Genomic DNA, 16,216 nt, shown 5'->3' on the forward strand with positions numbered 1-16,216 from the left:
TGCCGCAGCTGGGGCGCGGGGAGGGCGGCGGGGCGCGCACCCCCTTCCCCAGGCTACCGGGGTTCGCAGCCCCCCGCGGGGCTCGGGGGCGCGGTGTGGCTCAGCTCCCCCCCTCGATCCTACAGTAACCGCTGCACAGGTGCCGGAGCGGGTTGTGCGACGGACTGGAGCGGCGCAGCTCTGCAGGGCCCTGGCTGCAGGCCCGAGCGGGGCAAGCCGGGGCATGTCCCGGACCCGCAGCGGCTGCAGACCCGCAGGGGCGCCCCGTGACCGGGGAGAGGCCGGCTCCCCCCCGCCCGTAGCCCCTCACTGCCCCACAGGATCCGGGCAGCCACCGCCGCGCACAATGGGAGGCCGGAACCTTTGTGCGCGGAGCGGGTTCGGCGGGGCGGGGAAGAGCAGCCGGACCGGCGGGGCCGGGGGCGGGGCGGACCGGCCCGCGGGGGGAGCTGCGGCGGGAGCGGGCCCGGCGGGGCCCGGTTAGGCCGCCATGTACGCGGGGCTGCAGGACCTGGGGGTGGCCAACGGCGAGGACCTGAAGGAGACGCTGACCAACTGCACGGAGCCTCTGAAGGCCATCGAGCAGTTCCAGGTGCGGCGGGGCCGCCTCTGAGGGGCCGGGGCGGCGGGGAGCCCGAGTGGGCCCGGGGCGCGGCCTGCTCCGTGGGGCTTTTCCTCTTTTTGTTCCTTAGCCAGCATGTCGTTAGCAGTCCGTGGTGCCGTTCGCTGGCTGGCGGGGTCGGCTAACCCCTCGCCTCCGCCCCGGTCCGGTGCTTGTGTTGGCAGACTGAGAATGGAGTGCTGCTGCCCTCGCTGCAGTCCGCCCTGCCGTTCCTGGACCTGCACGGCACCCCCCGGCTGGAGTTCCACCAGTCGGTGTTCGACGAGCTGCGGGAGAAGCTGCTGGAGAGGGTCTCCGTCATCGCTTTGGAAGGGAAAGTCGAGGAGAGGTTTGTCAGAATTCTTGGTTATTTGGTGCGAGCTGGGGATTTTGTGTGGAAACTAGTTACAGCAGATGAGCGGCTTCTGCAAAGGAGAGTTAGGCTCCTGGGGGATCAAGTGCCAGTACCTCTGAGGTGAGCCCCTTTGGTTCTTTGCTGTTACATAGCCTCTTGCTATTGTTTTCAGGTACAAGAAGCTGGAAGATCTCCTAGAGAAGAGCTTTTCCCTGGTCAAGATGCCCTCCATACAGCCTGTGGTAATGTGTGTCATGAAGCACTTGCCCAAGGTAAGACGGCTGTGCTGTCGGCCTGTTTCTTACACCCCTGCGGTACAGCTTTTCTGTCCGCTGCGCTGCGTGCTCCATCCACAGACCTCCTGTAAGTCTGTCATTCAGTGTTAGGAACTGACTGAAAATTTACTACATTCTTGTGTCTGGTGACAACTTAGTAGACTAATTCAAAAAGCATTTTACATTTTCATAACCAGGCAGGACAGTTTCACTCTTCTATTGAATACATGCAGCTTCCTAAAAGTAGTGAAGTTCATTGATAGGTGAATTTTTCCGCAGCTGATTTAAAAATATGTGACAGGTGGAAAACAAAATTTGAAGAATGCAGCTAGAAGTAGAAAGGAGTGAGATTCTCTCTGAAACAAAATCTCTAGGAGTAGCCTTATTAAAAGTGTCATACTTAAGGTAATGGATTCAAAACTGCTTCTAGAACTTCTGTAAGTTTGCTGAGTTTTGAGGCATCACCTCAAATCTCAGCATCATAGGTTTAAAGGAAGTATTTTTTTTCTTTGAAAGAAATAAGGAAAAGCTTGGTGCATAATTTAGCTGTTGAAGACATTAAGTGACTTAGGACTGGCTTACTGTTACAGGAGTAGGTAAGGCAGAAGATGAGCCTGTGATACTGCCTGTTGTTAATTTGATTGTTGTGTAAATTACAGTTTGCCTGAGATTATGATTTAGATGTCTTCTGTAGTCGGTTACTTGTTACTTGGACAGGCAGTCAGGTGAGCTGCTCTACATTTTGATAACTGCTCTGTTGATCGTAGGTCCCTGAAAAGAAGCTGAAGTTAGTAATGGCTGATAAGGATTTGTACAAAGCGTGTGCAGTGGAGGTGAAGCGCCAGATTTGGCAAGATAACCAAGCTCTGTTTGGTGATGAGGTGTCTCCACTGCTGAAGCAATATATCCTGGAGAAGGAAAATATTCTCTTCAGTAATGATATTTCTGTCTTGCACAATTTCTTCAGTCCGTCTCCCAAAACAAGGCGTCAAGGAGAGGTAAGGACAAGGAAGCCTCCCTCTTACAACATGCTTGTAAATGGAATTAATCACCTTTCAGTCAACGTCATCAAATAACAGAGCATCCATTTCACCCACCCAACTTTGCTACTGAAGTTGTTTAGCTGGACAAAGTATTTGCAAGAAATACTGGACCGTTTTGTCCTACGTGTCTTGAAAGCAGCAGGAATTATTATAATCATTACTCAGTGCTGTGTAATAATTGATTAGTGTTCTAAGCTGTTTCTGTGCTTTTGAAAAAATAGCAAGGCCAGATTTTTTCCTTTGTGGCTTAGTCTGGCTTTAATACGTCTCAGCTGTTCTGAAGGCTGAGCATCTCTATTGAATCAGTTTGAATGCATTAAATTTGTTTTCTTGAGACTTTTCCCTAGCAGGACGTAGGCCAGCAAAAGGGGTTTTTTTGTTTATTTTTTGGGGGCTTTTTTTGTTTGGTTGGTTTTTGGTTTTTTGTAATGGAAAGGGACATGGAAAGTTGTAGCTAGGTTGGCGTTCAGCAGAGTTGCTCTTTGAATGGAACTATATGAGATGGCTGAGCTGATCCAACAGTCAGCCACAGGAATAGCAGGTGCTGCTCCTCCCCTCTCTACCTGTAACTCTGGTGATTGTCAGACCCTTCCATGAGCTGATAAAGCTCGGGACTTGCTACAGAAGCTCTAGCAAATACAACCAGTAAGTAGTTTTCCAAGACAGTGAGTTGAAGCTGCTCAAAGAAGAGATCAGCTGGCACCAAAGCCATGCAAGGAGATGGACTGGATCACCCAGGACTGGATCCCACTGATGTGGGAGGGTGCAGGTGCTGGGAGGAGTGGGTCTCTCCTCTTCTTGGCAACTGCAAGCCATTGCCATGGTTCAGCTATAATGTGTCGCTTTACCTCAGGGGGCTTTTGGTCCAAAAGGGAAACACCAGGGTTTCTGTAAAAACCTTGCTATCGAGAATGCTAAGGAATAGAGCAGTATAAAGCTTTAATTTCAGAGAGAGCAGCACATCTGTTACATGGAGTCTGTTTTGCTTTCAAAAGCCCACTTAGTGTAAGTGCTCTGGTGCAGTTTACTTCAGGTTTACACTGCCGACTTGTGGTTTAACCCTGGCTGGCAGCTAAGCCCCACACATCTGCTCATTTCGCTCCCCCGCAGTGGGGTGTGGGGGAGAATCAGAGGGGTAAAAGAAAGTCAGTCATTAATTAAAAAGAAATGTAAGAAGGCATTTGTAAGGAAAAAACAACAGAGGAAAATAAAACACAATAAAAACAAGCGATGCAAATGAAAACAGTCGCTTACCACCAACTGACCAATGCCCAGCCAGGCCGCGAGGGCCCTCCCAGCCAACCTCCACCCCCAGTTTTTTTGCTGAAGTCACAGGGCACGGAATATCCCTTTGGTCAGTGGGGTCAGGTGTCCCGGCTGTGTCCCTTCCCAACTCCTTGTGCCCCGCAGCCTGCTCGCTGGCAGGGCAGTGTGAGGAAAAGGAAAGGCTTAACTCTGTGTCAGCACTGCTGAGCGGGAACTAAAACGTCCCTGGGTTACCAGCACTGTTTCCAGCACAAATCCGACACACAGCCCATACTAGCTGCTATCTATCATAATTATATAACATCAATAACTGCTTCTTAGCCATTTCACATAGCTGAGCACCTTATTTTACAAATGCTTTGATTTCCTTTTGCAAAAGCTTTTCTGGACATTCTTTATTCTTTCATGATGGCTGTGAAGGATTTGGTGAACATCTTGAACAAACGCTCTTGGAAATCTTGGTACAAATAGTTCCTTTTCAGGAAGTCATGTCAACGCAGGTGTTTCCATCTGATAAATCATGTAAAAAATTAATTTACATTTTGTGTGTGTGAGAAATAACAGTATCTCTTGGTACTGAGTGCACATTTTTTCCACTTTGAGTTTAGGTGGTTCAGAAGCTGACCCAGATGATTGGGAAGAATGTGAAGCTCTACGATATGGTGTTGCAGTTTCTGAGAACTTTGTTCCTTCGGACAAGGAATGTTCATTACTGCACGCTACGGGCAGAGCTCCTGATGTCGCTGCATGACCTGGAAACCAGTGAAATCTGCAACGTTGACCCGTGTCATAAGGTATTAATCATGTGGGACAGATAGGAGTATTACTGGAGAATTTTCTGTTTCGCCCACTCCTGTGCATACCTGCTGCCCTGCAGGACTTCAGCCCAGAGAAGATGACTCCTCTCTGTGACGAGAGTTCAGACCTTGAATCCAAAAGTCATCTTATATTCCTTGGAACTTCAGGTGAAAATTTCATCTTGGTTAACCAGCAGCTTGCTTTCATTTCATAACCCATAAATCATTCAAATTTATGGTACTTGTGCAGTGTTAAAAACAATGTCTAATCTGACCTTGTAGATGCTGCAAAAAACCACCCCGTTAACTAGCCCCAGGTTCTTAATTGAAGCTTGCTTCCCTCCCTGTTGTGGCTGGTGTGATATAGTCCATCTGTCAGTAAACTGTGTGTAACATTAAATACTCTGGATCTTGAATTATAAGAAAACATTATTAAAATTTTGGCGTGCGACAGATGTGTTAATGTCACACCAGGATCTTGTGACTGGTTTTTGTCCACAAATAGTGTCTTGTGACACTATCACCTTTATCTAGAATAAGGCTTTTTCTCTTAAGTAATGTAGCGAAGTTTTATGTATATTCTGCTTATGGAGATTATGTCCTAGAGTGATGCTAAATGTTACTGCATGCTTTTTAATGTCTTCTGATCAAGAGCTCCAAAATCAGTATACAGACAGTGACTGACTAGAAAAGAGCAATTCCTGTTCAAGTTACAGATTATTTTCAGCAACCTCGTTTTGCCACTGCAAAACGCAGTGACTGCTGCAAGGACAGTAAGCCACAGTGAAAGAATTTCAGAAAACTCAGCAAGTGTTTCTTTCTTGACAGCTGAAATATTGGGGCCAAATATGTGTCATTTTCTGAAAGGGGAAAAAAAAACCCCACCTTAATTCTGGGTCAAATAAAATGTTTCATTAAACTATCTTTTTCCATTTTGGTAATACAGCTCTAAAGCAGAAGCACCTCCGGTGTTTATGTCCCCTACGTAGAGGGTGGCAGTGATACTGCAATGGCTAAAATTTCCCATATTAATACTGCTAAGTGATGCTCCTTCTTTCTCAGCCTCCTGCTTGTGCAAATCCTCATAGATCAGGTGTGCTGGGCAGCGGTATATTTTATACATGCCTGCTCCTTAATTGCCAGGGAATGCCTTTCTTGGGAGGGGAGAAATGACACAAGTTGAACTTACATAAGTATCTCTGACCTCCTTTTGGGATGTTTGTATTTCCAACCTGCTCTGTATTTGTGGCTAGCTTGGTACCATACTTAGGTATATTAATAAGTGTATTAATTCCAGGTATTTGGAGGTCATTCTGAGCCTGTTTTCTCTGATACCATATGTTTTATTGCTGGTTTATTGAGTTGCTGTGGTTCATAAAGCTTTCTCCTTTTTTGTAACAGTTCACCTGGTGCCTTGATGCTTGCATTCGGGAGAAGTTTGTGGACAACAAGAGAGCTCGGGAATTGCAAGGGTTTCTGGATGGAGTGAAGAAAGGACAAGAACAAGTGTTGGGGTAAGGCACTTGAGCTATTTATTGAGAAGCTGAAAATGCGTTCCTGGCAGTCACGACATCTAACAGGTATTGTAGGTGTTAATTCTCCACTAGAGCCAGCTAACAGCCAGGAGCTCTTCTGTCTGGCCAAATCCAGTATAGTCACGAGCACTCATGCGCTAGGGCATAGCCAAGCACGTTCTGGTGTCATAGCTTGTACTGCTTAAGTCACCGCTCCCCTGCAGCCTGGTGACTGGTGGCCTGGTAACAGACTGTGGGAGACCTCCTGCTTGATTTTAGTGCAGAAGACTTTTAGTAATTATTTTCAGCTAATATGCTCTTTTCAAGTCAAAGAAATAACTTTCATGGTGTTTTTACAAGACAGGAGAAGGTTCATCAGGTGGACTCTTGTAGGTAACGACAGAAATTCAGATTGTACATTACTATGGTAAGGGTGTTGTAGTTACAGTGCTTGTCTTGTGTCTACCTCTCTTTTTAAATTCAGCCGTGTGTGTGTTTACAAAAATACAGTGTACACACGCCCACAATACTTTGATGTTAAATATGATAGTTTACAGGATTACAACAAAGAATAGGCTCAACCATCTTACCCCAGTGAAACACATGTTCTCAAGAAGCTGGTGTCCTACAGCTGCATACAGAACTGTACAGCAGGGTTGTTATGTATGACATGTATTTGATTTTTCTTTCTTCTCAGGGATTTATCAATGATCTTGTGTGATCCCTTTGCCATTAACACCTTAGCCTTGAGTACCATAAGGCACCTGCAAGACTTGGTTGGGCAGGACACCTTACCCAGGGTGAGTGTTGCAGCATGTGTGCCTAATATGAGCTGTAGTCTTAACTGAAGAGCATGCATCAGCAGAGGACTGGCACTGTGGAAGAAGTACAATTAAGTTCTCAAATGCATGTGTAAATTGAGATAAGGGAAACAGGATACTACCTGTCCATTTGTGGCACATACCTTAGAGCTCTGCAGGAGCACTGCTTGGAGACGGATGTTTTGGGGCTCTCCAAATCGGCAATGAATTATTTGCATGGCCCATTCTAGCCTAACAGCTATGCCTATGTAGAATCATATATTGAATGTGTGCCTCCCTGCTTTGTCCTTCCGTTGGTTTGCCTAGCAGCCGCAGCCCTTTCCTCCCTGCCATGGTAAATGCGATGGATTTGGTTACACTGTGTTGGTCTGTTGGCTGCAATATAATACAGTTCCTGCAAGTAGTGTCTGCAGGAGGTACTTAAACGTTAAAGGAGGGTAGTCTTACAGGTGTCTGAACAGAGTGTAAAGCATTTGCTGTTTTTATCCCCAGGTCACTGAATTTTATTGTTGGATTGAATAACTTGCTCTTGAAGTTTAAGACTGAAAATGGTTTTGGTTTCAGGGCACAATATAAACAAAAAAATGTTGTCATGCTTATACATGCTTTCTTTCTTAGTTCTGCTGAGGGGACCTGATTTGGCCATGTTATGTTTCAGTGTACTCATTTGGCAGGACACATTTAAAAATGATGTCATGATCAGATCGGCTGCATCTTGGTGCCTTATAAAATGTTACAAAAATCCACAAACCTTCAGATGTGTCTGTTATTTGATTCACATTTGAGGAAATCAGTTGTCAGTTAAATTGGAGAACTGAATGCCTCCAGCAGTCTTTGATAGTCTCCTGCTAGTCCAGGAGATCTTTGAATGTAAACCACTACTTCCAAATAAATATATGTGCAACTTGTGGAAGATCAAAATAGCTGGTTTTCTCCTTCACTTAAAATTCTAGGAAAGCCCGGATCTGCTGCTGCTCCTTAGGATGCTGTCTTTGGGACAGGGGGCCTGGGACATGATTGACAGTCAAGTCTTCAAGGAGCCAAAAATGGTGAGCCATTTTCATGTTTAGAATTTATAACATCTAATTAAGCACATTTAGACTTGTTTATTATTTTATTGCATCCCTGATGTAACACTCACTCTGCATACCTCTCATCATAGCTTGCTTAGAAAAATATGTAAGTGGTCACAGAGCAGCAGCTCAAGTGGACGTGCTGTAAGGTTTGATTATCTGGGGTTTTATTTACATGAATGCCTGACCCTTACTGTTTTAAAATCAGACCATACCTCTATTAAATTGTGCACTGATTGCTCGTTGTTCCTGGGAGCTTCTACTGACAAGTTTGTATAAACCCATCTTGTATGAGAAAGGCAGGATTTCAGAGGCTGGTCTGAAACTCTGGTAGCAGTGTAGTGGCTTTTCCTTGACTCAAAAAATGTTTTTCCCTTCCAGCTATCTGTAGTAGCAATTCTGTGTAGTGCCACGTTCAGCTACAATCTTCCCATGCTTTGGAAATCCTTTGTCCGATATTATGGGCAGCCCTAGCGTAGTTTGGGAGCAGGTATGTTCAGCTGATGACAGGAAGGCTAACCGTGGTGTTACACAGTGGGACTGTTTCTCAAGAGAAATGTGCTGTTTCTGTTCTGAACGATAAAGCAGCAAATGTTTACCTAGGGGGACATTTGAAGTCTCCAAAATACGTATTACTGGCTGATGGCACGTTTAAATTTACCACAGGAAGGGTGTGCGTTAACACTGAGACTGTAACAGCGAGGGTCACCGAAACTCCAGGAGTAGCACTGTGGTTTGACTTGGCAGAGGCGCTCTGATGAATCGCTTGAAAAAAAAAAAGGAACATGTGAACCTTTTTCTTAAAGGAAATCTCCAAATCTGTATTTAAAAAACTGTTTTATTTGTGATTGCCACAAGCTGTAACCTCCCACTCTGTGAATCTGATACAACATAGGTTGATCTGCCTTATTGTGAGGAGATGCTTTTTATTGTTGCTATTCTCGCTATGCATTGATCCCTGCCAGTTTAGGGAATGAACAAAATGATTTGTAGTTGTTGATAAAAGCAGTTTGATGCCATCCTTAATGTGCAGTGCTTGCAGCGGTATTGGAAAAGGTCTCTCAGAAGAAATGCTACTAATTGTCAAAAGAAAGGATTTGAGCGGGAGTATTTCTGTAGATGAGGTGAAGTACAATTTTCCGGATTACCAGTGGAACATGTGGAAGTGAATTATTCAAGAATTTTGACTGGAACTGGATGTCTGAAAGCTTGTTTTTCTAAGTGGAGGGTGGGGCTCGTAATACTGCCTCACTATTTGTTGTGGCTCTCTAGGACCATTAGGTGGCATGAACTGATTGATCAAAGTGGTGTTCTTCTCCCTCTGTTCTTCCATCCCTCTAAGGAAGCTGAGCTGATCACAAAGTTCTTGCCTATGCTGATGTCCTTTGTGGTGGATGACCACACGTTCAATGTAGATCAGAAACTGCCCTCGGAGGAGAAGGGACCAATTCCCTACCCCAGCACCATTCCTGAAGCTTTCACCAAGTACGTAATCTGCCTTCCCGACTTTGTATACATAGTCCTGTTGCCAAAACAAAATATCAAGGAGCCAGCCAACGCTGACAGGAAAAAACACTGTATGTGGTAAAGTGAAGACGGTCTCGGGCTAAGATTTAGTCCCAGTTAATCAAACCTGAACTTTTCTTTTAGCAGAACAAGTTTCCACCGTGATTCCTCAATCTATCTACATAAAATAATATTTCCTGTAATGACCGTCCTTTTGACAGATTGAATATGAAAGTCTTTTGTATTACTGCTTTCAAATATGCTGCTTGTGGAGCTTGCCAAGCGGCGAATGATGAGCGTTTGATATTTGGTTGCAGCTGAACAAGTGCCCATGCTTGGCTCTGAAGAGTGCTATTGTAAATCGCAAAGTTGGCATTTTTGTCACGCAGACACTTGTTCTCTGTTGATAACCTGTCACTCCAGGGATGTCAGAAAGATAAATAAAACCTCTGTGTGCTCTGATGTATTTAGATCGTGCACTGATTTCCAGCACAATTCCTACCTGTATGCCAGAATCTGGAGTATTGTATCCCAGTAGTCGTGCTCTCATCTGTGGCAGTGTTGATATTTGACCTTTGGGAAACTAAAACAAAACAGTATTGCACTTTGTATCATTTTTGAGTATTTGGGCTTCTTCTAAAACCCATCCTGAATAGCACTTCTGTCATTAATGCTGTTATAAATGTTCACTGTCAAATCCAACTGTTTGATTGTGAGGCAGCGTGTGTTTGCTGAAGTAGATTTTTCTGGACCGTGGTAGTGAACATAGCGATGATCATCTACTCAGTCACTGAGTAGCTGCTTTTCAGTGGGTTTGAGGTTAGCCACTGCTGTAATGGCTTGGTTGCTATCCAGCAGCATTCTAAACCCTATGTTTAACAAAAACCCGACAACTAATTCATTTTAGCTTTATTGACGAAGAGACTTTGCTTCTGCCATAACAGATTCTTGCAGGAGAACAGAATAGCTTGTGAGATTGGGCTATATTACATCCTCCACATCACTAAGCAGAGGAACAAAAACGCTTTCCTTAGGCTCCTGCCAGCACTGGGTAAGTTTTTATCTTGTCTTCCGTTTTATAGCTGTTTGCCTTGCACTTGGCACCGAGTAGGCAACTAAACCTGGAGTGAAAGTGATTTCGGAGTCAAAGATTTAATGTTCTGCCTTTGGCTCTTCTGGTGACGTAGTTCTAAGGTCCTGCAGAAGTGTTTGGGTTTGTCTGCAATTAGGATACTTTGCTGCTGATCTGAGAATTTAGGGATAGCAGCTGAAGGTCAGTAGTTCCGTGGATCAAAAGCTCTATTAACAAGGAGATTAGCTGAGAACTGTTTGGAATGAGTCTAGAAAAATAAAAGAGCAAGTGGAATTCTGCTGCTGCTCATAGTAATTGCAGGTGGCTGGAAATTCCTGGGACTTAGCTTTGTGTGGTGAAAATACCTGTGACAAAACAGGACTGAACACAGCCTTAAATTTTTGCCTGGGATTATTTTCTTCACTGACTTCTCTGGGGTAAATTGCATGAGAGTTCTGAAGCAATCTTGGGAATTGCAGCTCCCAGCAGTGGCGGTGAGGGTTCACTTCCCGCTCCCTCACTCTAGCTCTGGTGTTCTTTGAACCCTTTGCTGAACTGTCAGCTCATTCACGTGGGTGAGTTTTCCACTGGTGATTTGAATCTACTCACTGCGGGGTCTGAGGAGTGCAAGGAGGTGGATGTGGCTTTGAAGAGAGGGTGGTGGAGGAGCATAGTAGGGGGCTTTGTGATTTTTGGCAGGAGCAAGCTACTTTGTGACTTCAGCCTTGGTAGAGGCAGGGACTTCCTACATATTCTTCTCACTCCTCTGTTCCTCATCTTTTCTATCTGAAAGATCAAAGCCGCCCGCCTGGGCTACTTGTTTTAGAAGGAAATCTCACTGCAAAGTTTTCTGCAGGAACATCTACTGTGTAGTCAGGTTTTGGTACATCCCTGTCAGTCTCAGTCTCTCCTTTTCATGTTGTCTAGTTGAGACGTTCAGTGACTTGGCCTTCAGTGATATTTTTCTGCATCTGCTTACTGGTAACCTCACGCTACTGGGTGATGAATTCGCACTTGAGGAGTTCTGCACCAGTCTCTTTGATGGCTTCTTTCTCACTGCCTGCTCAAGGTAAATCAGATTTTCCTCAGGGGAAAATGAGTTGACAGGATACCTGGGAGAGGTTATACTACTTTGACCTATAGTTTAATAGTACAGCAAACTCTCCACATATAGTGGAAATACTAGCCTGATGCTTTTTTTCTTGAAGGAAAAGCTTATATTCGGTGATCAAGTTTTTGTCAGCAAAATGGTTAAGCGTTGATTGTGAATTATTATCTAAGCTGTAATACATTATTCATAAGTTGGGGTTTCAAAAGACAATATACTTTATGTTTTCCAGTAGGTCTGAATACGGAGAGCTAACTTCAGCTCTTGGCAGTGTCAGCTGCCCACAGAAAATCTGTATCTGTTAAACCTGTTAAGTCAGTATGGTTCGATTGATGGCCTGCAGACCAGATCTAACCCCACGGAGGCTTCCCCAAGAGTGGCTAGAACGGCAGTTCAGGCGTAGCAGCATGTGCTGCTGCTACCGCTTCCTCCACACATACGGAGGGACAAACGGCCTCCTGCACATGCATGTGGCCTGTCCAGCAGAGAGACCGGCTGCTGCCATGTGCTACGGTCTGTGCTTAAAATCTTCCCCCTCCTTCCTCGTGGTTGCTACGCTTCATGGCTCCTATTGAGTAATTAATCTGAATTGCTTGAAAGTCTAAGGCAGGATTAGCACTTTGTAGCACATAGGCTATAATTCTCAGGTGTTTTGGAAAATTGTAACGAAGCTGCCGGTCTGTGGGTGTGTGAATTGTTCTGGTACTGTTGCTGTAGCTGTCTTGTTCTCAAGATGGTGTTTGTTTATATCAGTTACTCTGCTTTAAAATCGGTTTTTGCAGAAAGGAGAATGTACATAGACATGTGCTAAGACTGCTGCTTCATCTGAATCACAAAGTGGCGCCTGCCAAATTAGAGTCTCTCCAGAAGGCTTTGGAACCCACCAAGCAGGTAAGAAGGGAAGCATGAGAAAGGGAAAATTAATTGCACATGAAAGCAGCTGCCTTTCCAGACTTTGCTTAATGGAACATGAGCTCTGTTTTCCAAGTGTACCAAGTTGCATCTTAATTACCTTGTAACTTCCTCTTTCTTTATTGGTTTGTGTTAAAACACACAGAGTAATTGCATAGTTAGTGTTCTAGCTAGCAGCAGCTAGAATGAAGCATGACTTTTCTGTTTTTCCCCTCCCTACTTCTCGTTCTGCAGAGTGGGGAAGCTGTGAAGGAGCTTTATAACCAACTCACTGAGAAACTGGAGCTTCGCAAGCCAAGTCCAGCCGAAGTGACTGAGACTCCCTCCATGGAGCTGCCCTTGCCCGCTGTGCCCACACCAGCCTCACGCTGAGCCGTGCCTGTAGCGCAGGAGCGAGACAGGAGAAGAACTGACCTAGTGCTCTGCCGCGTGAAGGCACTCTACTGCCTTTCAGCTGTCTCTGCCTACAGGGTGGAAACAAAAAAAAAGCCACTGAAGCTCTTTCAGGAAACACTGAAGTTTACCCAACGCACTGGCTCTTGCTGGTTAGAAAACTCTGTATGCAGTGCATTGCAAAGGTTTACTTTTCTTAAAGGTAGCTGAGTGTTGTCTTGTAGATCCACTTAAAATCCGACTGTACATTTTTTTCAAAAAGAAAATGTGTATTTTTAAGCTTGGCATCTTGTATTTTTAAACTTTACCTTTAAGAACTGGTCAATGACTCCATTGTGGTTGGGCAGGTAATGTGAACTCCTGAAGGCTAACCATAGCTTTCTGTAGCTTAGTTTGTTCCTTTGGGTCTTTGGAGAAGGTGCTGAACAGAAGGAAATGTCAGAGGAGATAAGCTCCACTGTTACAATTTCCTGTTTGAGGTTCTAGCTCTTCTGGTCCGTGGTAAGACATGCTGCATCAGTTAGAGATGTCCACCACGGTCACTGGACCAAGAAGCAGTCAACAGCCATCTTTGCAGCTAGGCTGTTACAGAGGCGGCTGGAAATGGAATAATTTTCTCCCCTTTTTTCCCTACTTTTCTCCAAAGGAGTAGTTCGAAATGAGTCCTGGAACCAGTGACAATAGGGTCTGAGTGTAGGTGGAGTGAAATTCTGTCTTGGGGGGGGGGTGGGGGCAGGAAATGGGCTGTTCTTCACGTCTCATTTGTGTCGCTGTCTGTACTGTTACTGTTAGTTCCTGTTCGTCACTGTCTGTACTGTTACTGTTAGTTCCTGTTCGTCACTGTCTGTACTGTTACTGTTAGTTCCTGTTCTGCTTTTATTGCTGCCTCGGTGTAAGCCTCAGGTAGAGCGTGCAGGAGGATGGGCATGGGAGAGGAATGAGTTGTGTGGGTTTACAGTAGACTTTGCACTGATTTCGACAGGTACAATGTGCTTGAAAAGAATCTTGCTGGTCCCTTGTAAGTAGGAAGCCATCTACATGAATTATTCCGAGTCGCAGAACAGTGTAGGCAGGAAGGGAAGGCACCTCTGAGGATCTGTGGTCCACCCCCTGACCCAGAGCAGGACCTAGGTGAGGTTGCTCAAGACTTTATATCTCCCTCTGAGTTTAATGAGGTTTCTGCCAGGCTGTTTCTCCAGCCTGTTGAGGGGGTCCCTTTGCCCACAGCCCTGCCCGGTGGATCTGTTACCGAAATCTCAGAATGAAGAACTTATCGACATCAATGTGATGTAGATAAGCAGACACTTCTTTATTAATGGCCGGGTGCGTGAGCGAGTCCTCTCACAATCAACGCATGCCAGGTCTCAAAATCAGACACCATATATAGAACTTTTTTCATGCATATTCATTAAGTATTCATGCATAACCATGATATTTCCCATAAATCATTAACATATTCTCCTCCTATATCCGATTCTGCACAGTAGAGCTTAGAAAGGTCCAGAAATGGGTCTGGGGTACGATTTGGGTAGGTGGTATATGAGTCTGTGGTCGCGATCTCCCCCTGCCGGAATTACCTTTTACTAAAGTTCACGATTTCTTGGCAGGTAACCACAAGCTGTTCCAGTCGACTCTCCCCAGTTTCCATTAATCTCATATTCTGACATTTCAGTACACTTCTACATACAGAAGACTGGTCAAATACAAAGAAACCTTTCAAACCCTAAATTATTACCTAAGTTTTAACAACGGTTCTAGCCCCTTCTTCTAGCCTTGGTACAGGATGTACAGAAGATCTCATAGCAGCTTTTACTGTGCAGCTATAAGTTTCATTAAAAATATTTCTTATCCTTCTATTTTTCAATTTTATAAAATGATTTTATAAAATCAATTAATCAATCAAATCAAGTCAATCAATCTTAACTTATTAACAAATCGATAACAGATCAGCTGTGCCCACAACTTGGTATCATTTGCGAACTTGCTGAGGGTGTGTTCTGTCTTCAGGTTATAAATCGAGGCATTAAATAATACTAGCCCCATTAAAGGCCCCTGAGGATCGCCAGGAGTAACGGGCTGCCAGTTGGACCTTGTGCTGTTTGATCACAACCCTCTGAGCCTGGTGTCCCCCTGGTTTTCCGTGCCGCTATCTGAACTGTATCAAAACGATTTGGTTACGTGGATTCTTCAGACAGTTGAGTCAAAAGCCATTTAAAGCCAAGGTAAGCTACCCGCTGCGCTCCCCCCGCCCACCACAGCAGGCGTCGATTTGTACGGGGTTACTGGGTTTGCCAGGCACAGGTAACCCTTGGAATTTGCCCATCCTCGCTGGCTGTGCCCTGTCCTCTTTTATCCCCTTTTATCTGTCGTGTTTCTGGATATGATTTCCACATCCACACCCCCCATCACCCCTTGTTCCTGGGACTTGCGCACTCGCAGTGCCAAGTCACGCACATGAGACTTTTCCATTTCCTGAAGATGTGTCCAAAAATAAAGAAACAAACGCTAGTTCAGTAGAGGTGGAAATCCCTCCCCAAAGCTGCTGACTCATTGCGTGGTTTTTCTTCCTCCTGGGCTCTCAAATGCTGCGTGAGGAAAGTAAGTGTCACCTCTCTCCATCGCCTTGGTGCTTTATTTTTCTTTATGCAGGGACTTGTCTGTGTCTTGCGGGTGAGCTGGGAAGGTGGATTAGGTTTGGGTGGGAGACAGGGGCACTGTCCTCTAGGCTGTGCTGCTTTTGTGCACCTCGTCTCCCCTGCACGCCGGGGTCAGTGCTGCCTTTGGCAGCCTCTCAGCCCTGCTGGCATCGGACTTAGAGGAAACAGGAACTGGGTATGACAATTGGGGCTGTCCTGCAAAGTTTTGTTTTTAAACCGTTTAAACTGTCATGGTAACTTACGCAAAATAACATCCCACGCTGCTGGCAAGCCTTGTGCAACGAACCTACTGGGGCCTGTGCTCTGCTGGGACTCGAAGGTTGGTTTAGTTTTGTGTTGGGGATTCTCTCTGTCATTACAGGTTTCCCGTATACCGAAGGTTTCCCTTATAGCACTTGCTGACGTGGTGCGCTCCTGCAGCATGAATTTCTTTTAATCCAGGCTGACTGATGTGCTCCTTGGTAGAAAGACCTCTTGTGTTTTAGCCTGTACCCACAAGACTGAGATATGTGCTGGTGATTTTTTTTTCCAGGTTTTTAGAATGGAATCCCAGAGCACAAACTGGCTGTGAGCTGTGCTGGTGGATGCATTGGTTGAGGAGGGGAAATCGAGGCAGCCGGGAGTGGAAGTGGCTGCCAGTCTGTGCTCTCCCAGCCTGCCTTCCGCACAAGGATGCGAAAAGAGACGCTTTTAAGAAAACATATTTTTAGTAGTGAATATCTTGGCTTATTTCCATTCTTTGAGATGAGAATGGTTTCACTGCAGTGCCAGAGCACCCGGACTCCACTTGCACGGTAAGCCTCACCCCAGCGTGGCAGGAGCT

General features: G+C 45.4%; 1 protein-coding gene across 2 annotated transcripts; it reads left to right on the plus strand.

Annotated features, from left to right (window-relative positions):
* The first annotated feature begins 403 nt into the window (after nucleotides 1-403).
* Nucleotides 404-13,057, plus strand: NELFB (negative elongation factor complex member B). 2 transcript variants are annotated; one of them, XM_080402141.1, is made up of 13 exons: nucleotides 404-592; nucleotides 787-950; nucleotides 1,129-1,228; nucleotides 1,999-2,229; nucleotides 4,149-4,334; nucleotides 5,739-5,851; nucleotides 6,549-6,651; nucleotides 7,626-7,721; nucleotides 9,088-9,230; nucleotides 10,196-10,302; nucleotides 11,251-11,392; nucleotides 12,214-12,322; nucleotides 12,578-13,057. In XM_080402141.1, the coding sequence occupies exons 1-13, from the start codon at nucleotides 491-493 to the stop codon at nucleotides 12,713-12,715; spliced, it is 1,734 nt and encodes a 577-aa protein (XP_080258267.1). In that variant the 5' UTR covers nucleotides 404-490; the 3' UTR covers nucleotides 12,716-13,057. The 2 variants fall into 2 exon arrangements, with proteins under 2 accessions (XP_080258267.1, XP_080258268.1); XM_080402142.1 differs by having other exon boundaries at nucleotides 460-592; nucleotides 711-950.
* The last annotated feature ends 3,159 nt before the right edge of the window (nucleotides 13,058-16,216 follow it).

Source organism: Falco punctatus (genome assembly GCF_963210335.1).
Source record: "Falco punctatus genome assembly, chromosome: 9".
Taxonomy (NCBI): Eukaryota; Metazoa; Chordata; class Aves; order Falconiformes; family Falconidae; genus Falco; species Falco punctatus.